Source organism: Papilio polytes, unplaced genomic scaffold (assembly GCF_000836215.1).
Source record: "Papilio polytes unplaced genomic scaffold, Ppol_1.0 DF823935.1, whole genome shotgun sequence".
Classification (NCBI taxonomy): Eukaryota; Metazoa; Arthropoda; class Insecta; order Lepidoptera; family Papilionidae; genus Papilio; species Papilio polytes.
The window spans coordinates 403,929-428,934 of record NW_013525269.1 but is presented as its reverse complement, the minus strand read 5'-3'; the positions used below and the strand labels follow the sequence as shown (position 1 = coordinate 428,934).

Here is a 25,006-nt window from a genome sequence, read left to right as displayed (position 1 = left end):
TAGCGAAAATAAATTTAGTTATGAATAATTTTATCCACTTTTGATTCTCATTATCGAAGGTGGATGCTTCAATCTGACAAAAAGGCGAACACCGATATCGTGTAGTGTACTAAAAGTACTAAATGTCCGATTAACAGAAGCCGTTCGGTAACGTTACTTTTAGTACAGTGCCGAGTAACATTACTTTTTAGTACATCGTACGTGTACTACCCAAGACTAACTCAAAATTTTAGTCTTGTTCTATAGTTTTAATTATCTTCAACCTTGACGTTGGCGAAATCATTAAAATAACGATGGGGTCCACTAAACATTAAAAGAAGAAGAAGAAATGTGAACAATAAAATGTATTTTTTAAATTTTTTTCGGATGAAGTCGCATGGGAACAGCTAGTGCTACATAACTAAGAAGTGTGTGTTTACGCTTTATTATATTACAGTAGAACCTCGATAACTCAAACCTTGGTAACGTAAAAACCTCTATAACTTAAAAAAATAATATGTTCCCTTCCCATCAGAGCCCAAAACCTTTGTAACATAGACCCTTGATAACTTAAAACCTGTATAAGTTATAATGTTTTGTGTGTCCCTTGGACTTTAACTTATCAAGGTTCTACTGTAGTACAGAAGTATAGATAAAGATTATTCACTTATTCAATTTATAGTCTGTAGCAAGTTCTTATACTTTCTAAGGCTTTGTATACACTTTTATGTAGCTGACTGTACATGTTCTTTCGTTCTCAATGATATGGACAATATTTATTACAAGTTTTGTAGAATAAAATAAATGCGTTGATTTAATTGGTGGACTATACAACGCACAAAATATATTGGCTTACAAAAAATTACATTGGAGATGACAATCATATGAAAAAAAAATATTATTATTTTTTGAATATCATTAATAATATAATTTATCAAAATTAGAAAAATCATTCTATACTTTATAAATTTTAATAAACTGCTTTATAAATAAAACGTTGACAGTTAAAATGGCGCGAAATTTTTGACACATCGATACGAATTAAAAAAAAATCACCTTTGATCTGATATTAAAGTACGTATTCCTAAGTCAATGCCATGACAGCATTTTAGAACTCCTAGATAGGACAGAATTAAAAACGGCCGTATACTGAAACGACATACGAATATAAGTCATACCATGTATTATTTCTTAAGATGTTAAAAGTTAAAATTGAGACAATTTTTACGTCCCCACCGAGGGGCTCGGAGCCTACCCTAAAGTTAATATCTCGTATTGTATTGACATATAATAAAATATTTTACATAAGCTACATTTTTTGTTATAAAATATAAATATTTAAGTATACTTAACTGGCTGTTGCTCGCGACTTACTCCGCGTGAAAAAAACAATAAAATACATAGCCTATGTTACAGATAAACTTTCTAACGGTGATAGAATTTTTAAAATCGTCCCAGTAGTTTTTGAGTTATTTCAATACATACAAAAACACAAAACTTTCCTTTTTATAGTATAATAAATGACATATATTGAAAATTAATTTAAATAGAATAAATAGTGATGATTATGTGAAAAATGAAGAGCGTCGGTGGCTCAGTGGTTTGAGCACTTGTCTTGTAATCTAAAGGTCTTGGGTTCGAATCCCGCTGTACCAATGTGATTTTAGATTTTTCAAATTTTCATACGTACATAAAGCCCGACGTTCTTACGGTGAAGGAAAACATCGTGATGCAACCTGCACATATCAGCGAAGAAATTCAAAGATATGTGTGAAGTCAACCAACCCGCAGTGCAGCGTGGTTGACTATGGCCTAGACACCCTAACTTGGGGTAGGCTCCGAGCCCCTCAGTGGGGACATATAGTGAGCTGACGAAACAAAGATTTCCTCTTTATAATATTAGTAAAAATTCGTTTCAGTATAATGCTGTTAGTTTTCTATATTACACTAAGATATGCCATTCAATTGTATCATAAAAATACTATAATTGGACCATTCAATATATTGGTAATATTTATTAGGATGTAAAGATTTTTTTTTTTAATTAAAAATTAAAAAGTTCCATTTTCATACAGTTAATAAATAACATCAACTTCATAAAAAAATATATAATGAAAGCTTTTATATAATTTCGTATCATATGTAAAAAATAACATGTAATTAATTATTTTATTACTAGCTTTCCCGCGACTCCGTTCGCGTGGAATTAAAAAAACAAAACTGAGTAGTATATGCGTTCTTCCAAACTATACTCTACGTTTATACCAAATTTCATCGAGACCTGTTCAGCAGTTTAGGCTACAAACTCTAACAAACATCCATCTAAACTTTCACATTTATAATATTAGTAAGATCAGTTAAAACAATGTATTATATATATAAAAACTCTGTTTATTGTCAATTAATAATATCTTACTAATATTATAAATGAGAAAGTTTAGATGGATGGATGTTTGTTAGAGTTTGTAGCATAAACAACTGAACGGTTTTCGATGAAATTTGGTATAAATGTAGAGGATAGTCTGGAAGAACACATTGACTACTCAGTTTTGTTTTTTTAATTCCACGCGATCTCACGGAGAACTAGTATTTATATATTTTTTGTCAATTAATAATATAAATTACCTCTTAATTATAAATTCTTTATCTATCTCAAACATTTCTTCTAATTACTTAAATTGCTTTCTTATAAAACATAATATTTGTTCTATTCTTTTTTTGCTATGATTTTTTTTTTCAATTATTGGATTTTTTAAAAGGTCTCTTTAACTAAATATTAATGTTGACAGGAAATAAGTATTTTATAATCTTGGTGATAAATCTGTGATTCCCTTATTACAGTTGGGGAATTTTATTTCCTATCCATCTTTGAAATGTCATTTGTTAATGAAATTACATGGATTTGTCATAGTAATATATGTGCTATATTAAATGAAAGCTGTACGATATTCTAGTATACGGGTTTTCTATGTTATTTGCCCTTTACTTTTGAAAGATGTAATTTTTCTTAATTATTGTTATTGGAATAATTTCGAGTCTTCCCAAATTGTCAAAGAAAGCCTAAAACCAGGAGTGTTTTTATACTGGTAATAACCCAAAGTAGGGTAGGCAGAAGAATTAAAATTGGCTCAAAATGTTTACATAAATAACTTTTTATATAGACATTGTTTAATTTCCAATAAGAGGTTCCATTAGTAATTGGTGCTTGGCTTGAATATACACTGTGGGCTTCCACTGCCCGCTACACGCATTCAGTTAAAACTGAACAATCCAACTGTACAATTACAGTGTAGAGAACAGTGTAGACAGTCAGCTGATCTGTAGATTTCTAAGTTTTGTCATGTAAAATTTTTACTATTGTTCAGATAAAACTGAAGGTGTTTACGCCAATGTAATACCACGGTTATAAATAAATAACCAATGCAACAGAGTACATATTATAAGTATAAAATGTTACCTTTTTACTTTTTGCATGCATTTTATTAATTTTAATAATATAAATGTAAGTTATCAGTCGTTATGTAAAGGGACTATGTTAAGTAAAGTATTTTTTTATTAATAAAAGCTGTAAATAATAAATTAAGTGAATAAATGCCGAATTTGTATGGATTTTGTTTTTTTTTACCCTCCTTGGATATCTCTCTACTAATATTGGTAAAGGAAAGATTAGTATTTTTGTATATTTGTATGTATTGAAATAACTCAAAAACTACTAAGCCGATTTTAAAAATTATCCCAACGTTAGAAAAGTTATTTATCTGTGAGTAACATAGGCTATAGTTTTATGAATATAATTTCTTGCGGGCGAAGTCATGTTAAATATACTTCAGATTTACAGGTACCACTAATAAATGCAAAAGTCTAGATGGATGTTTATTACTAAGTACCTCCAGAACGCAATGGATCTCGAAAAGCATATACATTGAGGAAAAACAGGTTTCTTATAAAGTTTTTTTAAATTCTGCGCGAAGTCGCGGGCTACAACTAGTATATACAACTCAACCTTATAAATTGGATGTAATGTCACTTAAACACTATCCTAGCTTACCCGTCTACGGACGAGGTCGGGATGGTGTTTAAGTTGGGCGACATCTGTTTAAGAAAACAGTCAGATAATTAAGTTTTGTTTGTTTAAGATTTATGAGGCGTTATAGTCGCTTCGCCACAAAGCACGATGTGAAAATAAATAAAAAAACCTTACAAATAAAGATCTGTGCAGCAGTGAAAGCAATATTGACGATATCATGTTGTTTGTCAATTTTAACTATAAAAAAGATAACTAGACAATGTTTTTTTTGTGTTTTAAGACAAGATATAAATTAATAGAAATTGTGAAGGTAGTCGTAAATGTGTCACAATTTAAAACGACATTAAAAGGTTAGGAAAAATACTGAATTCAATACTATGAATACCAAAAGAAGCCATACTAGTTCATTGGCAAATTAGATACAAGAACCTTTAATATTATAAATGCGTTTAGATGGATGTTTGTTAGAGTTTGTAGCCTAAACTGCTGAACGGATTTCGTTGAAATTTGTGATAGATGTAGAGGATATTCTGGAAGAACACATAGGCTATTTTGTTTTAATTTCACGCAGTCGAAAGCTAATATAATATAAAATAAAATATAAATTTTAATACACTTATAAACACGAAATACTCTAGGGTAATGCTGATAAAGACCCCAATGCTGTTAGCCCCCTTGTAGACATATACGAATAGACCTGCAAATGATTAAAATCAGATAAACTGTGTAAAGTGTATATTACCATGAATTTTTAATTTCTACTGCCGTATAAAAAACGATGTAATTTTCTATTAAAAACAAAAATAATAACTTGAGTCTGAAAAATAGGACGTGTGGCTTTATTCAATTTGTATAGTTTTTTTTTTATTAATTATTTCGTCAGTGAAAATTGTATTCATTAAGTTTATTTCAAGTGTTTAAATAAATCTTTGACGTAATCGGGGAGAAATATTACCAAGATCAACAAATCGGAATTAAAAAAAAACTTTAGGATTCAAACTTGTTCAATGAAATATGTGTTAAAATAAACAGTGCATATTATTGTTATAAGAAAAACACAATTAATTTTAATTGTTATTTATTTTACAATATTACACAATAACAATAAATAAATAAGTTTACGTGCCGCTTAACCATATAACACAAGTTTTGATGTTGTATTTCTTGTTTACGAAATCCTAACGGTTAGGCTTTTGGCTTCATTTTTGGCGGTTTTATTATTGAACCGATACTCTTTCTTTTCGACATCGCAGCTTTCTTCTTATGAGGAGTGTTGGCAATCTTTGATTTAGACTGTTGCGTAGTTTTAATTCTAACGGTTTTCTCTTTTTTATCTTCGGTTATTTCGAGTTTTCTTTTAACGCTTTTTTTCTTTTCTTTTTCAACCTCTGGCAGTATTTTGTCGCTTTTTTTAGTTTTAACTTTCGTGTCAGTTTTTGTCGTTTTTATCTTATCTTTTTTATCTTCGGTCTTTTTAGTGATTTTCTTTTCGACTTTCTTTGTTTTTGGTTTGGTTTTCTGTTTGTCAGCAGCTGGAGCTAGTTTGAACGACCCGGTGGCGCCGATACCATTTACTTGTACTATAATTCCCGCTTCCACTTCACTTTTAATGAGTTTCTTTATAATATAGTTAACTTTAGCGACGTCAACGTCGTAGTTTTCGTGCATATATTTCTTTATAGCGTAGAGAGAAGTGCCTTTTCTGCTTTTCAAGTCTGTTAATGCTTCGTGGACCATCGCTTTTACGCTTATCTTCTTTGGAGCTTCATCAATTTCATTACTACTTTCTTCTTTTAATTCTTCTTTCGAAGGCCGTTTTATTATTGTCTTTTTGGTTTTTTTAGGTGGCGTCACCTCCATTTCGTCCTCGTAGCCGCTTGACATTTTCGTGATGTTTTTTCTTCGCTACTAATACGTTTATTTGTAGTTCCACATACTTATAGAAAATACGTTATTATGACTAAAAAAAGATTTTGTCATTCAGAGATATCTGTACTTTAATTGGTCTTGAGGTGATAGAGCGCAGGGGGTGTTTTACCGGAACTTTTAGAGTAAAAACAATTGAGAAGCTCGGATACATATTAGTTATGACAATCTTATTACCAACAATTAAACCTAAAATATCAATCATTACGTCTACATAAAACCAGTCTACGCACTACACCTTCTGTTTGATAAATGATTCACTGAATTTGAAGTTAAAAAATACTATAACAACCGCAATGCTGAAGTAAACACGATGAACAATTTAGTCTATGGTAACTAAGAATTGAGAAATCACTAATGCATAACTTACTAAAAATGTTTTTAGAAGTGAAATAATGTTCCTACCTCGACCTAGAAAAAGAAGAGGGGCTTAATCGAATGGAGATATAAACCGAAATATGTGTCATAAATGTGTATAGCAATTTAACAAAACGAAGAACGGAGAAGGAAATAATTCTTCGTTGATCTGCAATCGATGAAGTCTCCAAATAAAATTATAACCATTACGTAATCTTTACGTTCTAATAGCCTTGCCAGATTTAAAATTGTACCAAATACTAGGGTACGTAATATTTTCCCTAAAAACAACTATAGATTATTCCCAGATTATCTTATCTGGACTATGACTTACTTAAAATTGCATTATTATTAATGCAATTTTAAATAAGTCATCAATTGGCGACTTTGTAAATTTATTTATTCCACGATAGAATTAAAATCATAAATTCTCATTATAATTTAATTCTTGTGCTAAAAAGTAATACAAAACAAATTTAAATATGGACAACTAATACGTAGATGTAAGAAATTTTCTTATACTCAATTATTTATTACTGGCATTTCGAAAATGGCCTTCACATCAATTAGAAGCATCAGAAACTATACTTTACTGAAAAGTTTAATTAAAAAAGTTAGTAATTGTGCTGCAATCAAATGTAAAGTTATGAGAATTAATCACTAAAATTTTTAAGACATTTATAATTGAAAGTATTTTTGACGCAAAGCGCCTTATGGATTGAAATAGCAATCATTCGGACTGAATTTAACAAGCGTTAACTCCCCAACGTTAATTCCCATTTAACTTTCTAAAATAACTTAATTTGTCTAAAAATTCAAGACGTCATTGCAATGATTTGTCAATTATAAGAAAAATGTATCGTTTCTTTTAATCATATCGTATGTACTTATTTGAATATTCAAAATTACTGATTAAAATAATTCTTTTAGTGCATAAAATTCGGAAATATGGTTTTTATAACAATAACAAGGGATAATTTCAAAAAAGTCATTAATGTATCGAATTTTTGATAAACCTTTACGCAGTTTGCCTAAATTAGTTTTCTACAAAATTATCTTGAAGTGTGCAAAGTTAACTCATTTACAGGGTCATCTTAAATCACATTAGGCGCCCAAATGCAAAAATTAATTCAGCGTCCAGAAAGGACGACCGTTGGTTGGCGCCCCCAGAACCCAGTGCTCAGCATCCTCTGTAAACACATAACAGATGGGAACTATTCGTTTAAAGTATTTTATATAAAAATATTAGATTTCATGACCTTTAATTTTATATATTATGCAAAGTAGCTTCCATTGAAGATTGAAAAATTCCACCTATATTACTAGCTAGCGACTTTGTCTGTGAAATTAAAAAATTTAGCCTAAGTTACTTAGCCATAAATTTCTAACGGTGAAAGAATTTTTAAAATCGGCCCAGTAGGTTTTACATAAATCTAATACATACAAAAATCTTTCCTCTTATAATATTAGTATAAATTATCTTACTAATGTCATAAATGCGAAAGATGGATGGATGTTAGATCTCCAGACGGGTTTACGTAATACATCTAGACGTAATATATATTCTGGAAAAACACCAAGACGTAATCAAATTACCAAAACATTTTTAATCTGTGGGAATATAAATAAAAACTTTCAGATTTCGATAATCCTCTTTCTACATCACGAAGCCAATTTTAATTAGTTTGCGGTTACGTATTACGTCATTTCGTCAAAGAAATTAGTCGTATTTTATTTCCTAACTCGCGGTTGCCTGCGACTTCGTCCACGCAATATTAAAATTAAAAAAGTAGTCTATAATATACTCGTCTATGTCAGCTACCCTCCAGTGAAAGTCAGGTCCAAATCGGCACAACTTAGATTACCCGAAACAAACGCGGCTTGCGGACAGACAGACAGACAAAATAGTTTTAAATGCGATTTTCGTTATTAGCAACGCAATTACTTCACCTTCCGAAAATCTGGAATTTTTCTTTTGATATTAAAAATAGACAGTCCAATTTTATTACATGTACAGATTGACAAAATTGCTATACGTTTCCACTGCCTGGATTTATGTGCAGAATGTTTTTTCTCTTTCTTTCTGCTTGAAAAAACAGAGATAAAAATATTTTTACATACAGGCATTTTGGCAATTTAAGCTAACAGTTATATTGAACGCGATAATCTTGTATGCATGTATGTTGTATATAAATAATTTTAGGGCGTAATTTTTGGCTATAGACATTATTAGTGTTCTTAGGACTAGATATTGTTTCTATTCAAAAATACTATTTAGACGTAAAAAAGCTTTTAGACAGTACGTTTAACCACAAGGTTTAAATAACTACTAGTTAAGAAATTACAAGACAAAAGCTAATTTAAAAAAAATAGATGTCCACATTGCGTTCAATAATTTATGAAAAAAAAATCATAAGTATAAAAAATTAAAAACAAGAAGAAACTAAACACAGTAATTGTTTCTCGCTATCAACTCGGCTCGGCCAACACAACCCAGTGTTTTAAAATAAAACAGTCTAGAATCTCGTTAGGTCTTCTCACCTTGAAACAAAAGATAACATACGTATCATTATTATAAGCTCCTATTCCAGAATATTCCTACATAATTCATAGCAAACCTCGATAAAACTCAAAATATATCGACCATTTTATAATCGTAATAATATGTACAAGTATAAATAATTTAATATGACTAAACTGCGCTCAAAGTATTTCCTTGTGTGCATATAGAATCCATACAATACTGATGACATCATCACAGATTAATAAATACGTAAAGATTTTTTTACTTATCTTGAAATATTGTCTTTACCAAGATGGAATACAACTCAATATTCCATGCTATCAAACAACAAAAGATATTTTATTGCAAGCTAGCCGTTCCAAGAATTTATACTCTCGCTCATTTCTATTGAAAAATGGCACGTGCTAGAAAGAGATAAATATACGAAACTCGTTTACAATTGAATTAACGTGAGGGTATTGGGGTCACAGCACGTGTTTGAATTTCGAAACACGTTTCATCCAATACGGTGCGTTCGTAACCAGCGGTTTATCATTGGTTAGACTTAACCGGTACTAGAAAACGTCAAGTCTCAGTAAAATCGATAGCGTGCAACGCTTCTCCATACAAAATAAGCGATACTGTCGCAACTTGGTTATCGCTCCCGGTCGCATGGTACCGATGTCGCTCACTGGAGGATGAATCTTTCACGTTATTCGTGCCGCCATTTCGTCGCGAAAGATGTCCGGAGTGACCGTATTTATGGCGTTCTGAATTCGTTCTCCGTGGTTTTTTGTGCATGCTGAGCTGTTTTGACGAGATTTCACAGAGGTAAGTGATTTTTGTCGAATTTGATATCGAACATCCGTCCATTTTGATCCAGTTTTATTGTGGCATTGTTTACGTTGGTGTTTTGTTGCATTACACGTCACTTGCTAATATCGTTTCAAAATTCAAGAACGGGAATGGAGGATTTCTTCGAAATTTATATTTGGAACGATAAACGAATAACTTTGTAATGTTACGGTTGATTCGATATGATTTTGTAGTCACCATTATTAGTTAAGGTTGTATTTTTGGTAGTTTTTGTTAATATTTAATGTGGAGAGTAATGTAAACATGCTGTCTGTAATTCGATACATGTTTTTTGTATATTGTGTCATATGCATGTCTGAGTTTAAGTATCATAGTATGATACCCTTGGGGTTCTTAGTACGATGGCAATAGGGTTGAATTTCCCATGTTTTATTTGACTGCCTTACTTAATTAGTTTGCTTAGGGTGTCTCTGTTCGACATGCTAGCGATGCCGGGGCAAGTTTCTCTTTCTTACTTGTGATTTATTTATAGGACGAGCGAGGGACGCGCTGCCCCCCAGGGCGCTCTATATTTGATTTAGTGTTGGGGTTATCGATAAAAATGAGTTCATCGATATTTTTCGTGCAAAGTATTAATATTTTTAAATGGAAATTTGGCTGCTTTACTAAAAACCGATTTGCGCGCCTTTTAAAGCTGTGCTTGTTAAGAGTAAAAGTGTTGTTCAGATTTGTATTTTCGTATGTAAATTATTATTTGTTTAAAAGGTTTTATGATTTTTTTTAATAACGACAAGGATTTAATAAGATAATTCTTCTAAAAGCTATACCATTACCTATACTTTATTTTATCTTCTACTTACTTTCTTCTTCTGTCTTCCTAAAGCTGCCAACAGCTTATATCTTGAATTGCGAATGTCGATATGAAGCGGTTGTCCCTTGAATCTCTTGATCTCCCTAAAAACTTACGTCCAAGGCACATATTTATACATACCATTATAACAGGTATCAGTTTATTTATCTATTATTTATTTATGTAAAAAGAACAAAACGGTATAACAAATGACTATAACAATAAATATGTAAATAACTACTATCAATGTACAATATTCATCTATTTCAATGACGTTGATTCATTAATTATATATATTTACATAATGTATTACTTAATGTGTTTTAATATTAATTAACGTTAATTTGAAAAGCCATTAGTGGAATTAAATCATTATTATATCGATAAAAAATGAAACGGTACAACACTAGCACAAAAAAATGTCTGCCGTTGTTGAGGCAAAGGGGACTACTGCTTGACGATAATAATTGCAACGAACTAAAATGTATTGTATGCAATACGCGATAGAGTTCAATTTCACAAGACGAGAACGTCCCTTTGAAATGTTTCTCTTACAAATGGCAAATAAACTGCTACTTTAAGCTCTACGTATAAGATCCAATATCGCTTGCAGTTTAATATCAAGTTGTAATAATAAAAATTTAAGATGGAGACAATTCCATAGTTTTTTTGTTGCGTTCTATACAATAATTTATGTGGGGTGAAAAATGGAGTCTGACGGTAAGCGCCAATGGCTCGATGTGGGGAGCGTTGTTTTGAAGATATTACAAGTGAGTTGTAAAACTGGTAACGATTTTATTACTTGTGGTGGTAAACAAACTGTGACAGGTCAAGTATTGCCATGTGTTAGTGACCTTTTTGTACAACTTATATTAATTACACATATAAAGATAAAAACGTATTAACATTATAAATGTGAAAGTTTGATGGATGTTTGTTAGTTTGTAGCCTATACTGCTGAACGGATCATTGAAATTTGACATAGATGTAGAGGATAGTCTGGAAGAACACATTGGATACTTGTTTTTTTAATACCACGCATAGTCGCGGGCGAAAGTACATATTATATGACTGCTGACAAATACAATGTAATCTCTTTTTAGGATAAAATAGCACCCGGTTCTAATTGGGGTGTAACTATGTAACACAGTTGTATATTTTATTAACTGACAGCTGTCAATGCGGCATGTTTGTAATATAAGACGGCTTGTTTGGTTGAAGTTTTTTTTTATCGTGTATGGGGCATCATTTTTTATTATAAACATCTTCAATAGGCCTAACGTTTATTGGCTGATACCTGTTTTGGTACATTAAAATATTAGTTACCATAAATTTAAGCCTAAAGATGGTCTAAGGTACCATGTACTGAATTACTAAACTTTGAGCCTAAGCTTTTTAAAGCTACACTTTTTATAGTTTTTATAACTGATCCTTGTAAACTCCGGATAGGTTTACGTCTTTTTTTCGTCGAATTTAATTAAAAATCAGTGATTTGCGATTGTAATTACGTTTTTAGCATCATTTGCACGACTTACATATTCGTCTCTAGTGAATACACTTGTATCTAGAATGTTGTCTCTATTTTTATAAAGAGAATATGCGAGATGGCAATGTTTCAACACTGAAAATAAAAAATACAATATTCTTTTTTCATTACAGATGCAGCAACCAATTTATCAAGACCAGCAGGGGTAAGCATCTTTTAATTCTCGTTGCTGGTAATTTATGAACATTACAATTGGCAAAAATTTACAAACTTTAATGCAATTCATATTGTGTAAAATAGTCATTTGAGGGATTACCCAAAAATGATTTATGATGGTAACATTGTTTTCTGTTGCTACCTGGATTTAGACAAATGCAGATAGGCCTAAATTTGCGTTCACTTTTATCGAACTAATAGATAACCTCATTTCTTACCAGCGGGCAGCAGGGGGCTGGTCAACAGATGCTCCTGTGCCCCGTCAGATTGGTTTACGAAACCCAAATCTTGGTTCAACCTGGTGAGTGTCTCATCAAATAACTTTCAGCGTTTATTTTTGTACTTCTTAATCATTTTAGATTATGAAATTGGGTTTTCTGTATTTCATTAATCTAATTTATTTTCCAGGTGAACAAATACAACCGAACCAAACGATTTTCATAAACCCGCACAACCCACCGCCATGGATACAGAACAGACCTCAGAACAACGTGATGTACGTCCAACAGATGGCGCCCAACAACTTCATGCCACAAATACAGCAACAGCCGGCACAAAATCCTATATACATCCACCAGAACTACAACAACTTGCAACAGATGATACCGCAACAAATTATATCACAGGCACAACACAAAGAAGTGCGAACAGCTAATGTACAAATGGCTAACATGCTGCAGCGAAACCCTGCACAACAATTGCAACCTACAGCTAATCCATACAATACAAGCGCACCGAACGAGGCACAAAACACTGCCACCACCAACTTCGGAGTAATACCTGCAAACTACATGCAAAACCAAATAACCCAAAACCAAATCAATTTCATCCCAACAAATGCTAACAAACAAATTATACAAAACGTACAAACACCCAGACCGGCTGTAACGACAACAAACGTTATGAACTTCCAAAGAAATATCGAAATACAGCAAAACATACCCAGGACCGTTGTGCAGCAAACCTTCCAACACGAAAGTAACATACAAACATCGCTGCCACAGTCGATAACAATGGTACCCATCCAGCCAACACAACCGCCTCAAAGAACTAACGACACCCACGATCAAAGTACACAAATTCGACCAATGCAAACATTGGTCGCCAACAAACCAACCATACCTCCAACAGTCACCACAATTTCAAATTCAACACACGAAAGAATAGTAAAAAAAATAGCTGCAGTCACACCAAAAGGTAATATTACTGTAAATACATTAGTAAATACGGTACCAAAAAATGTCTCTTCATATAGCTACAGACCAATCCAACCCAGACCTCAGCAACAGAGAAATATAGTACCCAATATCATCCCTACCAACACTCAGGCACAAATTAAAGGTCCACCAAAGATGCAGCAACCTGTAACTTACAATGCAAACCCACTTACTTATCTGATGACATCGAATTATACTAACACTGAACAGAGTATGTTTAATAGAAAGAGAAAGAGTGAATCTCCTGATGAGGTACAAAAGAAAATGGTCAGTCAAATACCACAAAAGGGTTCACCAGTTGCTGTGGTCTCTTCGGTGCAAACAAACACTGTCAACAGCATTGGCGTAAATACAATGCCAATGCAAAAAACACATAAAATGCCTGCAAATATTACCAGAATTCCTAACATGATACGTAACGAAGAAACCATAAAAGAAATACAACAAAGAGTCGAGACTCAAATGGTCAAAGATACATCGTCGCAGAGCGAAACAGAGAAATTACTAAGGAATACAGTATTTACACAAGCTAGGAACAGAGTTTTAGCTGATAAACAAGAAATGATAAGTACAAATACAATAAAAGTCGAAACTATTACTAGTGAGATAAAAACTGAATCAATACTTAAAAAGGAACTTGAAAAAGAACCCGTTAAAATTGCGGAAGAAAATAAGCGGGATTTAGTGAAAAAAGAGGAAGAAAATAAAATAGAACTAATTAAGAAGGAGGAGGAAAGCAAAAAAGATTTAACTAATAAGGAGGAAGAAATTAAAAAAGAAATAGTCAAAAAGGAAGAAGAGATAAGAAAGGAGATAATCAAAAAAGAAGAGGAAATTAGAAAAGATTTAATCAAAAAAGAGGAAGAAATTAGAAAGGATATAATAAAAAAAGAAGAAGCAATTAGGAAAGATTTATTCAAAAAGGTAGAAGAAAGTAAAAACGTATTGGTCCAAAAGAAGGAAGATAAAAAAGAATTAATCACAAAAGAGGAGGAAAATAAAAAAGATGCACCTGAAAATGAAACCACTAAATCAGTAGTTGTTCAAAAGGAAGAAAAGATAGGCAAAGATCCAAGTAATACATTAAAACCAAACATAAGAGAAATCAATGTACTTGGTAATAGACAATCAAACGACAAGAACAGTTTTGTATTGACACATGTACTTGATGGTTATGTTATACAGGAGTCTAACATAGCTTTCCCTGTAAGTATATTTTTACTACAAAATCTTATATCAATCTCTCTCTTTTTTATAGTCGAATCTAACTTTTTTTCTATATCTAAAAATTTAGAAAAAAAAGTTAGATTTTATAAAGAGCGTAACTTTAAGAATGAAAGTATGGATGGATTGTGTGAAAGAGGATCTGATTAAGAAAGGAATGGATTCAGGTATGACGGCTGATTGAGATGTATGGAAGAGCAGTATACTGTGCCAACCCTCGATAAGGGCAAGTTAATGATGTTAAAAAAGGTTTACTTTAATCCTTTGCTACATGCTTTTTTATCTTTCTTGATATTGACTAAATTTAACTTTTATAGATTCGAAGACCATTAAAAGAGAAAACACTTCTACCAAATACAAATACAGTATCAGTAGATAAAAAAGAATCCAAAGAAGTGAAAACTGAAACAAGCACAAAGATCATTAATTTATCAAATTTGAATTTAAATGACGTTGAAGAAAAGAAAAGAGTTGCTGAAGGAGAAGAAAATAAGGAGTGCACGGAGAGCGATAGTAAAAAAGGTAACCATTACATTTTTTTTATATACTAATATTATAAAGAGGAAAGATTTGTATTTTTGTATGCATCGGAATAACTTAAAAACTACTGGGCCGATTTTCAAAATTACACCATTAAAAAGCTACATTATCAGTGTGTAACATATTTATATCATTATTTTTAATTTCACGCGGACGAAGTCGCGAGTAACAGCTAGTTTTTATTACACTCAGTGCCACGACTTTTTCATGTAAATAAACTTACTAGTTGGTGGCATATAACTTTACTGTCTTATACTTTAAAAAAAAAAAACATTGTTGTTGCTGTTTTAAAGTAAATTACCTCTAATTTACTTCCCCTCTCTAATTTACTATCCCTCGATAACTAACTTAGGATTAATGCTTTAATTTGAAATGATGTTAATGTTGAATATGTTCTATTATATTCATTTTATTATTACTCATAATAATAATTGTTTATCTTACTAATATTATACAGCTTTTTTTTTAATTCCACGGTCAGAGTCATGGGCCAAATCTAGTATAATTCATAAAAACTTCTAGTTAAAGATTCTTTTTTCATAGAAATCTCTATTTGTATTTTGTCTACAACAAAAGGTATAATAAATGTTTATTTTCAGATAACCCTTTTGCAGTACTTAAGACAGAAACAGTTAAAAGCTGGACGGTATGTATTTTTGTATTATTTCATAATTATACAACAAAACAACTCCTGATAATGAACAAAATGGTATAATATATATAATAAGAAATGCTAAGAAACTTTTTTAGTAGTCATTTTTTGTTTGTACTAATATTATAAATGCAAAAGTTTAGATGGATGGATGTTTGTTAGAGTTTGTAGCCTAAACTGCTGAAGGGATTTCGATGAAATTTTGTATAGATGTAGAGGACAGACTAGTAGAACACTCACTCTTGTTTTTTTTTTGTATTCCACGCGGACGGAGTCTCGGGCAAAAGCTAGTATAAAAAAATTAGTTCAATAGATTTTTTAGTTGTTCCTCACACTGGACACTGTCGAATTATGGGTTAATAATCGAGATATCGATTTATTAAGTCTATTCTAAGAACTCCAATGCATAGGAACCCATTGGTATATTAACTTAATGTTTTAGGAATGTGTTAAAAATAATGATTATTGTGTAAGGAAATATAACAAACTAGCTTTAGCCTATGTGTTCTTCCAGACTACCATCTTACATCTGTGCAAAATTTCATTGAAATCCGTTCAGCTACAGACTACAAACTCTAACAAACATCCATCCATTAGTAAGATGACTGTAAGGTAGGCATCTTATGTAGATGTCTATGGTCAGCAATCACTTTGCTATTTCAGTTAATTAAAATGGCCATTTGCCATATAATATAAAAAAATAGTGTTGGAAAAGATAGTCTTGGATAGCTAAAGAATTTACAGCCTAACTAAGAATATAATGAAATGGATTTGAGTTATTTTTTAATGTATGCTTCGTTTTATATTTTTTAGTATATAGCAAGGATTTTACTGACAAAAAAACTTTACTAATCCAGAATTGTTTCTTTCAGGTAAAAGAATTGACGGAACATCTTGTGAAGTACGAATGGGATGAAACAGTGACAGTGTTACTTGAACATGAAATTGACGGTGAATCTTTATATTTAGTGTCAAAGAACCAATTAGTCAGTATCGGTATAAGTGAAGAGCATGCTGATATTATCTGTGATTTCGTTAAGAGATGAAGTGTTTGGACAAAAGTGTAAAAAATGTAGATAAATTAGTGTTATAAAATGTGCTATGTCAGTGTCTGAAAATATAAGATGTCACCCCTGATATTTTAAAAAGAATAAGTGTAAATTTAAAGGTAATTTTTACCATTGTATTACTTGGAATCAACTTAATGTGTTCATATTTTAACTATAGGTTCTTTAACTATTGCTCAATTAAAATCATGCAATAAGTTTTAACTACCACAAAAAAGATTCAATGCAAGTTAATAAGTAATTTTTTAAAGTAGGTTTCCACTACAATATGTACAACATAACTTTGTGTGCAAAAACAATATTAAACATGCTATGATTATAAAGCACTGAATTTGCTACATGTAAACACTGACCTCTATAAATGGACAGGCTATAAGATGTGGTATCTTGTCTATTTGATTCTTGACACCGATGGATGCAGTTGATTTAAGAGGTTAGGAGTCAAACTAATATTAGACATTGAATAAACTATCAACATTGACAGATTTTGAAGTCGGAATGAAGCAAAAGCTGTCATTTACATTCAATAACCTATCCATTTGTACAGATCAGTGAATATAAAGGACTATGCCCCAATATTCTGTTTGTAGAAGATAGCAAATGTATACTAATTGTAAATAAAAAAAAATGTTAAATAAATAGTTTATACACAGAGTTATTTCTATGTAAAATTACTGTGAGTATAAATTATTTAAAAAACTTGCTGCCTTTTGATATTTGGCGTAAGTTCAATAGAAATGTAATAAATTATTTTTTGGTGCACTATTGTAAAAAGTACTTAAACCTGGATCAGGTACATTTTAAACGTAAATAAACAAGAATTACCATTGACTTCGATTCTCTGGCTCAATATTACACGTCCTTTTGCATTATTGTATTGACTTTTTTCGTATGATCTCAAATACGTTTACGACAATGTGAGTAAAAGTTTAGGTAAAAATTTGCTAAAACAATTTGTTTCAGTATTTCATATTCAATTATTATACAGTTTCTTGAAAACCAGTAACAATTCTATCATTCTAGTATGAATAAAAGCATAACTACAAACTTACTTGTACGGCTTCAAAAATTTGATTTTTTTCAACATTAAAGTTTTTTATAGCAACAAACTACGAATAAAATAAGTAAAAGTATTTTTTTGCCAGCTGTTTCTCAAATACATTAATTCTATATAAATTAGGCTTCAAAGTATCGTTAAATATTTACTAAAATACGTACCAAAACAAAGATCCATGGCAAAGATTAACAATATGCAACATTGACAGTACGCTGTTAGTCTATGGTTAAATTTGTGCCTAACATCTATGGTTTAGTTCTGAACATTTAAAGGATTTCTACAAAAGAACACTTTTTTTTTAAGATTACTGAATATATACGTACTACGTGTATACATAAATATAAATAAATAGTTAGAATATAAATAGATCCTGAGACGTCAATTAACTTGGGTAAAAAACGTCGAAGTTCATTCCAATACTGCCTACCCTAAATTAATGCTATAATGCACAGTCTTAAGTGTTCATTTATAAGGTTTTACAATATTAAAGTTATTCTGTATATTTTTGGTACTTTCATTTATATTCGATTTACTTGTGTTCCAAGCTCGTGGCACTTTTTTTAAGATAATCAGTGACAATCTCAAACAGCACACCGTTTCGTAGTTTTGTAGTGTTCACGAAAATTTACCTCCAATTCATGGAATTAAGTCTTTGTCTAAGATGGTATGACTTTTTATTGGAATTGCGATACCTAGATTGCAATAGAATCAGCAAATAACAAAAATAATATTAGACGATCCAACAGACAAAAAAAACCTAAACTCATTTTTAATTAAAGTTTACAACAAAGATACATAAAGGTTAAAAAAACAATTGTACGTACAAAATAATTGAAGTCATGTATAAAATTACCAGTGATAAAAAAATTGGCCACGGTGGCGCATAATTAGTTCCTCTTTGTTTTTCCCATAAAATTTACGACCTGGGCTAGTGGCGCAAACTTCCCTCGGCGACATCTTTTTTTCAACATCATTTCCGGCACTTCTTCTGATTCGATCATAGACGAATCCATGGTTTTGGAAACTAGCTCCTCGGAAAAATCCTCCGTGTCATTCTTTTCGCTATCAGAAATCTCTCTATATTTTTTGCTGTATTCTGCTTTCGCGCGTGGTGGCACCTTGTCGCGTCTACATTTGGGGTCGTGTACGAATTTAGAATAGTCCGGAGCTTGACACATTAATGTTTCATAAAAAAAACGATCCGCTCTTCCTTCTGCTTTTGCCCTTACTTTACCGTGTTCATCTTCTGAACTTTCGTTCGAAGAGTGAAGAGCTGGTGAACCGGTTAACTTTTTATGAGGTCGTTGACTGCAAATAGTATTTATCTTAGTGTCGGGAATTTTAAGAAATGCCTCGTTTGATTGAAGAAGATATTAGCAGCTTACCATCTCTTGTTATCTCCGACTACCATATTTGGGGGTGCTCGCGGTGATTGCATTGGCGGAAATCCTGGCCTTTCTTCGTCACCAACGCCCTATGAAACAGAAGAAGTTCTATGTGACGCGCTACATTTACGATTGTAGAAGCAATGACAAATTAATAGAGAACCTTTTATTTTCTGTAATATTACAACTTACTTTATACCCGAAATGGAAGTAACAATGTGAAATTTTCTCTACATCAGCCCAGGCGACGATGTAGCGCGCCATGCTCAGCGGGATTTTCGGCAAGAAGTTAGAATGAAATTTGCCCTGACAATAGATTGTAATCACATCTGTGTCCTTCACTTCGAAGACTATCCTAAATATCGTACCTGAATGTAGATAATTATTAAATTCTATAGCTTTTTAAATAAATATCAATGCTTTAAAATCAAAATTGGTTACGAACTAACCAGGTACAAACATATTATAGTTAGTGTCGTAGTTGCCGCTGCCTATCCAGATACCGTTTTTCCTTGACAGAGAAATAATATTGTCGCGATGGAATCTCACATCGAAATGCAGCACCACGTCCCTTGGTTCCTCGCCTTCTTGAGCGCAGAGATTAACCGACATCCTAAAGATAAAATGCTTATGTTAGTTAAAAAATGACTAGGTGTGTTCTCTTCTCCGAAACTTATGAGATGACCAAAAAAAACCTGACTGTTTTGTTAAGATTTACATGCAAAGTGCAGTCATAAGTCATATGGTGTTATAACGGGACGTTTAACAATTCCGTCGTGTTGAGTTACTTGAGACTTTGTTGTAACATTGTTAAAGTACATGACTTCTATATTGCGACGTATGGAACATATTTCGTTTATGGTATGATAGGCCCACAGTCTATCATAATTAGCTCTTCTTAGCTTGGTAACTTTCAGTTTTACTTACTTTCGGGCGTTGTCCTTAATTTTTCCACCAATTTCAATTTTGTCGCCAACTTTAAGCAAAGCGGGAATATTAGCCGTAAAGACAGGCATTTTACGCTAGGATTTGCACCGTTACAATAATATTTCACAGCAGTTCTATCCAGGTTAGTGTAAATAATATCTTTTGACATTTTGAACAAATAATTTAAACATAACAGCGATGTTTATGTCTTTTGTATAATTTATTAATCAATAAATATTGATACCGAATGTGTAAAAATGTGACACATGCCACAAATCGTATTAAAAACTCTGAAAAAATATTTCCTTTAAACTATTTACATTGTGAAATAAATACAATAGAAAAAATCTCTTGCCGGTTGAAAATACGAGTTGAAAAATATATGTAAAGAAAATGGCAGCCTATTACTTAACGTTATTATATTAATGATTTTGAAAGAAGTTATCAAAAATTAGAATAAAAGTTGGCAGAATTATTATGAAATGTGTCAACTTTATTTAAATGTCAAAGTCAAAGAGGTCACCTACTTATCAAACATAACCTAAAAATATAAACTGATACTGACACGGTGCGATTTAACAGTGCAAATATTGCAATTAACTTATAAATAATTTATATAAACGTAAGATTCTAAAGGTAAGACGTATGTTAAGTATTCTGTAAAATTGTTAACCAAAGTTTATGTGTCGCGCATTCCCGGATGTTTTTTCGGTTTTCTTTTAAACGTAAAATATGTGTATTTAAACTATTTTTCTATCTTAAAATTTCGAGTAAAAAAAATACTCTGTAATTTATTAAGAATAATCAAATTGAATAATAATGCAATTTATAAGTAAAATTATGTTTGTAAAAGTTCATTCGTAATTCAATATAACATTTAAATTTTAATCACATTTATACATACTACAACCATTGGTAAAACAGATACATAAGTCTATATATCTACATAATAAATACTTGTTTGTATTGCAAATTGAGTATAGAGATAATGAGGAACTGTTCTATTTATAAATGTTAACTAATTAACAACCATACATATGTAAATTAACCTATATACAACAATTCAGTCATATACTATGCAAGTTTATATCCTCTACACATACAAGCATTTTTGTGAAATCAAAGAGCATAGTTACATTGTGTTAACATAAATAGCCAAACCAGGAAAAAAGATAACCTAGAGCTCATCAATCTCAAAAATCATTAAGTATGCAAAGATATTCCTATATTTTAAACTACATTGTAATGTGTATTTCTGGTCAGACTACACAGCATATCAAATACTGACCTGATATTATGTTTATATTTTGATAAGTGTAATATAAACTGTTTTCAAATGATAAGATATGTATTTATTTATAACTTTTATGTTGGATTGGTATAAAATTGCTTGCGAAATTTTTTCTAGTAATAACTTATGAAATATATTATGAAAATAATAACAAATATTGTTTAGGCCCATTATTCAGAGGCATTTAATGTAGTTTTACTTTTAAATACAACTAAGGGACTGATTTAGTAGGTGTTTAATAACTCTGAGAGTGGGAAACAAGTAATTAAAGATATTATTTCTCTCTAGTGTTACAATATGGTAGTGTCAGAAGAAACACAGCCCACTGTGGAAGGAGATGCAGCAATAAGTAAGAAAGCTGCAAAGAAAGCTGCCAAAGCTGCGGAGAAACAACAAAAGAAAACTGAGCATAAGGTACTTTAAATACTCACATTTTAAATAAAGCTAAGATAAAAATTACAAAGATATGTATAATTTTAAATAAACAAAAGTGTTATGTCTAAGTTATATGTTCTTTCAGGCTATGCCTCGCGCTATTTCATCTATGCTATGCGAAATTTCATCGAAATCCGTTCAGCCATTAAGCCACAAACAAACATGCATCAAAATTTCCACATTTAAAATATCAGTGATAAGATTTATCTCATTAGTAAGAAAAAGTAAGCAAAGTGTAGGCCAAAGAAAAATGTCCTGGCTCCAAAACCTACGAAAGTGGTTCGGAATGTTTAGACTATGGTGTCAAGAATGCAAGTTGCCCTAATGATGCACCGAACTTTGAAAGAAGATGGCACTTTAAGAAGAAGTAACATAATATCTGTTATATCGTAGTTTTGCTAATAAGTCAATTTATCTCCAGGCAGCATCAGTACAGCAACCAACAGAGGCACCAGAGACTGACTGCTCGGAGGGAAAGTATGGGGTCTGCAAACTGATCCAGTCAACGGGAGAGCACCGAGATAGAGTGTACATTGATGTGGTGGACCTTGGAGTGGAGTTGGATGGACAGGATGTATGGGTTAGAGGTGAGAACTTCGAAGACTAGCTTTTGCATGTGACTTTGTTCGTACATAATTAAAAAGAAATTTTAGTAATAGATATGGCCTTTGATAATTATAATGTGGCTTCTAATGACAGAAATAATTTTGAATATTGTATTATCTGTGGTTAACATGAAAATACAAATATTTTGTCTTGTCTACTATGGAATGTTATAATATTGCCTTAGTTTTTTTTTATTTGAATGTGTTTTTTATGTTTTATTTGCTATGTTTCCAGCCCGACTGCACACGTCGCGTGCTAAAGGTAAGCAGTGCTTTGCTGTGCTGCGCCAGAACTCCAGCACGGTGCAGCTGCTGGTCAGCGTCAGTGAGGAGAGGAATGTCAGCAAGCAGATGGTGAAGTTTGTTGGCAGGTCAGTGTACATCTACCTATACTAACATAATAAAGCGTAAACACACTACTTTGCTAGGTTGTCATAAATTACAGTGTATTTATAAAAAAAATTTTTTTATAAAAAGCCCTTTACTCAAGACACGCTTTAGGCTGTATATTTACGCTATTAAACTTGGTAGTAAATAATTAGGGAAAAATCATAATGCGGGAAAGGGACAACAACTACAAGCTGACAACATCAAAGAAGCAAGGTTGCTGGTAACGGTAATTGTTATCCAATGTCAAAGACTTTCATTGTCATCTGTGCATTTAAATTTTGTTTTTAATTTTCATTTTTAATTGTATATTTCATAAAAGGGAATATGCCTGTGTTTTTTTTAAACGATTCTACTTGTTATAAAAAAAAACAGAAAAAAAATTACTCGAAAGTATTCAACCATTGAGCTAGAAATAATAAAATAAAATTACGTCCATTTTCGTATGAATAAAACGCGACAGAAGTTGGCATGAGACACGTGACGTCAATCGTCATTGTAATTATTAAATTTTGCCACTAAATCACATTGCAAGAAAAAATTTTTATAATGATGCGGATGAAGTCACACGGGAACAGCTAGGATAAACCAGAATGTATGGTACTGTCCAGTATAACGAAGGAGTCGATAGTGGATGTGCGGGGCCGCGTGGTGAAGACCAGCTCCCCCGTGGAGGCGTGCAGCGTGCGCGCGGTGGAGCTGGTGGCGGAGCAGGTGTGGCAGGTGTCGGCGGCGCGCGCGCAGCTGCCGCTGCAGATAGAGGATGCATCCAGACCGGAGAAGAGTGATGTGAGTACTGCTCTAGGTCTACTGCTCCTATAATTCTAACATGACTTTGATTTACCTTAGATATGTTTAAACGATTTTTGATAAAACTACTAATGCTATGTTTTTGTTTACTTTTCTAGTTAGGTTTGTTTAATAAAAGCAAAAAATGTCTAGTGTTTTAGAAAATAACATAATAGTATCAACATTGTTGTACTTAGGTACTCAGTCTACCGATTACTGCTAGGAATCGCGCTTATCTATACTTCTATGTTGATATTTTAAAGAGGAAAGTTTTGTATTTTTGTATTTTTGCATGTATTCAATTCATGTAAAAAATATTAGGTCGATTTAAAAAAAATCTTTCATCTTTAGAAAGGTATTTTATCTGTGTGTAACATAAGTTATGTTATTTTAACACGGACAAAGTCGCGAGCAACAGCCAGTCTATACTAATATTACAAAGAGGAAAGATTTGTATTTTTGTATACATTGAAATAACTCAAAAACTACTGAGCCGATTTTAAAAAGTCTCACCATTAAAAAGCTATGCTACCAATTGCAATGTTCTTTCACAATTAAAATCTTTACTGTACTTTATCTCTAAGTAACATAGGCTATATTTTTTACTATTTTCTAATTTCACGTGGGTGAAGTCACGAGCAATAGCTAGTATATTTTTTTTTTTGATTTAGGACCCTGAGGCGTTGAAGATTCGTGTGAACCAGGACACACGTTTGGACAACCGTATCCTGGACCTCCGCACTCCGGCTAACCAGGCCATCTTCCGCGTGGAGGCTGGCGTCTGCAGACTCTTCAGGGATATCCTCACCAGGAAAGGTATGTCTTCATTGACCTTGATTACTCAAACCTTGGTAACTTAAAAACCTCTCTAACTTTAAAAAAAATTATGTTCCCTTCCCATCAGAGCCCAAAACCTCTATAACATAGACCTTTGATAACTTAAAACCTCTATAACTTAAATTATTTTGTATGTTCCTTTGGACTTTAACTTATCTGATGTTAATTAATATCTATTTACTATTTAAGGCATTTTTTTCTATTTACCTGATAATCTAATTGTGATATTTATCTTCACAAGGCGTTGATATAGCGGCCACCTGAATCCGCCGAAATGGCGAAGCGTTGCCATTCAAAGACATTCGCAATAGCGTTGCGTTGCCTACTCTTAATCTCTACAAAGTGTTTGTAATATCAAAAAAAAATCCAGATTTCGGGAGAACTGTGTATTTGCGTTGCTAGTAACGAAAATCGCATTTAATTTTTTTTGTCT

General features: G+C 32.0%; 4 protein-coding genes across 5 annotated transcripts in view; 2 read left to right on the top strand and 2 right to left on the bottom strand.

Moving 5' to 3' along the window:
- Positions 1 to 5,191: 5,191 nt before the first annotated feature.
- Positions 5,192 to 18,412, bottom strand: LOC106101779 (histone H1.1, embryonic-like). Its single transcript, XM_013281115.1, has 2 exons — positions 17,686 to 18,412; positions 5,192 to 5,966 (listed from the first exon to the last, which is right to left on the bottom strand). The coding sequence occupies exon 2, from the start codon at positions 5,888 to 5,890 to the stop codon at positions 5,192 to 5,194; it is 699 nt and encodes a 232-aa protein (XP_013136569.1). The 5' UTR covers positions 5,891 to 5,966; positions 17,686 to 18,412.
- Positions 9,381 to 17,691, top strand: LOC106101876 (abnormal long morphology protein 1-like). Its single transcript, XM_013281229.1, has 7 exons — positions 9,381 to 9,623; positions 12,118 to 12,149; positions 12,382 to 12,461; positions 12,569 to 14,583; positions 14,919 to 15,123; positions 15,741 to 15,787; positions 16,666 to 17,691. Exons 2-7 carry the CDS (start codon positions 12,118 to 12,120, stop codon positions 16,837 to 16,839), a joined length of 2,553 nt encoding a protein of 850 aa, XP_013136683.1. The 5' UTR covers positions 9,381 to 9,623; the 3' UTR covers positions 16,840 to 17,691.
- Positions 18,413 to 18,714: 302 nt separating the features above from the next.
- LOC106101878 lies at positions 18,715 to 20,498 on the bottom strand. 2 transcript variants are annotated; one of them, XM_013281230.1, is made up of 5 exons: positions 20,230 to 20,498; positions 19,752 to 19,915; positions 19,495 to 19,694; positions 19,303 to 19,391; positions 18,715 to 19,225 (listed from the first exon to the last, which is right to left on the bottom strand). In XM_013281230.1, exons 1-5 carry the CDS (start codon positions 20,316 to 20,318, stop codon positions 18,805 to 18,807), a joined length of 963 nt encoding a protein of 320 aa, XP_013136684.1. In that variant the 5' UTR covers positions 20,319 to 20,498; the 3' UTR covers positions 18,715 to 18,804. The 2 variants fall into 2 exon arrangements, with proteins under 2 accessions (XP_013136684.1, XP_013136685.1); XM_013281231.1 differs by having other exon boundaries at positions 19,495 to 19,670; positions 20,230 to 20,495.
- Positions 20,499 to 20,722: 224 nt separating this feature from the next.
- The window catches only part of LOC106101778 (aspartate--tRNA ligase, cytoplasmic), a 10,263-nt gene continuing 5,979 nt past the window's right edge, over positions 20,723 to 25,006 (top strand). Inside the window, exons 1-6 of the mRNA XM_013281114.1 lie at positions 20,723 to 20,865; positions 21,809 to 21,934; positions 22,377 to 22,542; positions 22,796 to 22,931; positions 23,559 to 23,736; positions 24,408 to 24,552. Of these exons, the coding sequence (XP_013136568.1) occupies positions 21,818 to 21,934; positions 22,377 to 22,542; positions 22,796 to 22,931; positions 23,559 to 23,736; positions 24,408 to 24,552 (742 nt within the window). The 5' untranslated portion in view covers positions 20,723 to 20,865; positions 21,809 to 21,817. The remainder of the gene's footprint in view (positions 20,866 to 21,808; positions 21,935 to 22,376; positions 22,543 to 22,795; positions 22,932 to 23,558; positions 23,737 to 24,407; positions 24,553 to 25,006) is intronic.

What these genes read in the sequence shown, in the direction of transcription:
- LOC106101779 (XM_013281115.1), bottom strand. Translation starts at nt 5,890, where the DNA reads ATGTCAAGCGGCTACGAGGACGAAATGGAGGTGACGCCACCTAAAAAA.
- LOC106101876 (XM_013281229.1), top strand. Translation starts at nt 12,118, where the DNA reads ATGCAGCAACCAATTTATCAAGACCAGCAGGG. An exon ending in ATTTATCAAGACCAGCAGGG is followed by an intron (nt 12,150 to 12,381) that starts GTAAGCATCTTT and finishes ATTTCTTACCAG; the next exon opens with CGGGCAGCAGGGGGCTGGTC. An exon ending in AGTCTAACATAGCTTTCCCT is followed by an intron (nt 14,584 to 14,918) that starts GTAAGTATATTT and finishes TAACTTTTATAG; the next exon opens with ATTCGAAGACCATTAAAAGA.
- LOC106101878 (XM_013281230.1), bottom strand. Translation starts at nt 20,318, where the DNA reads ATGCCTGTCTTTACGGCTAATATTCCCGCTTTGCTTAAAGTTGGCGAC. An exon ending in ATTAAGGACAACGCCCGAAA is followed by an intron (nt 19,916 to 20,229) that starts GTAAGTAAAACT and finishes TTTTATCTTTAG; the next exon opens with GATGTCGGTTAATCTCTGCG. An exon ending in GTCGGAGATAACAAGAGATG is followed by an intron (nt 19,226 to 19,302) that starts GTAAGCTGCTAA and finishes TACTATTTGCAG; the next exon opens with TCAACGACCTCATAAAAAGT.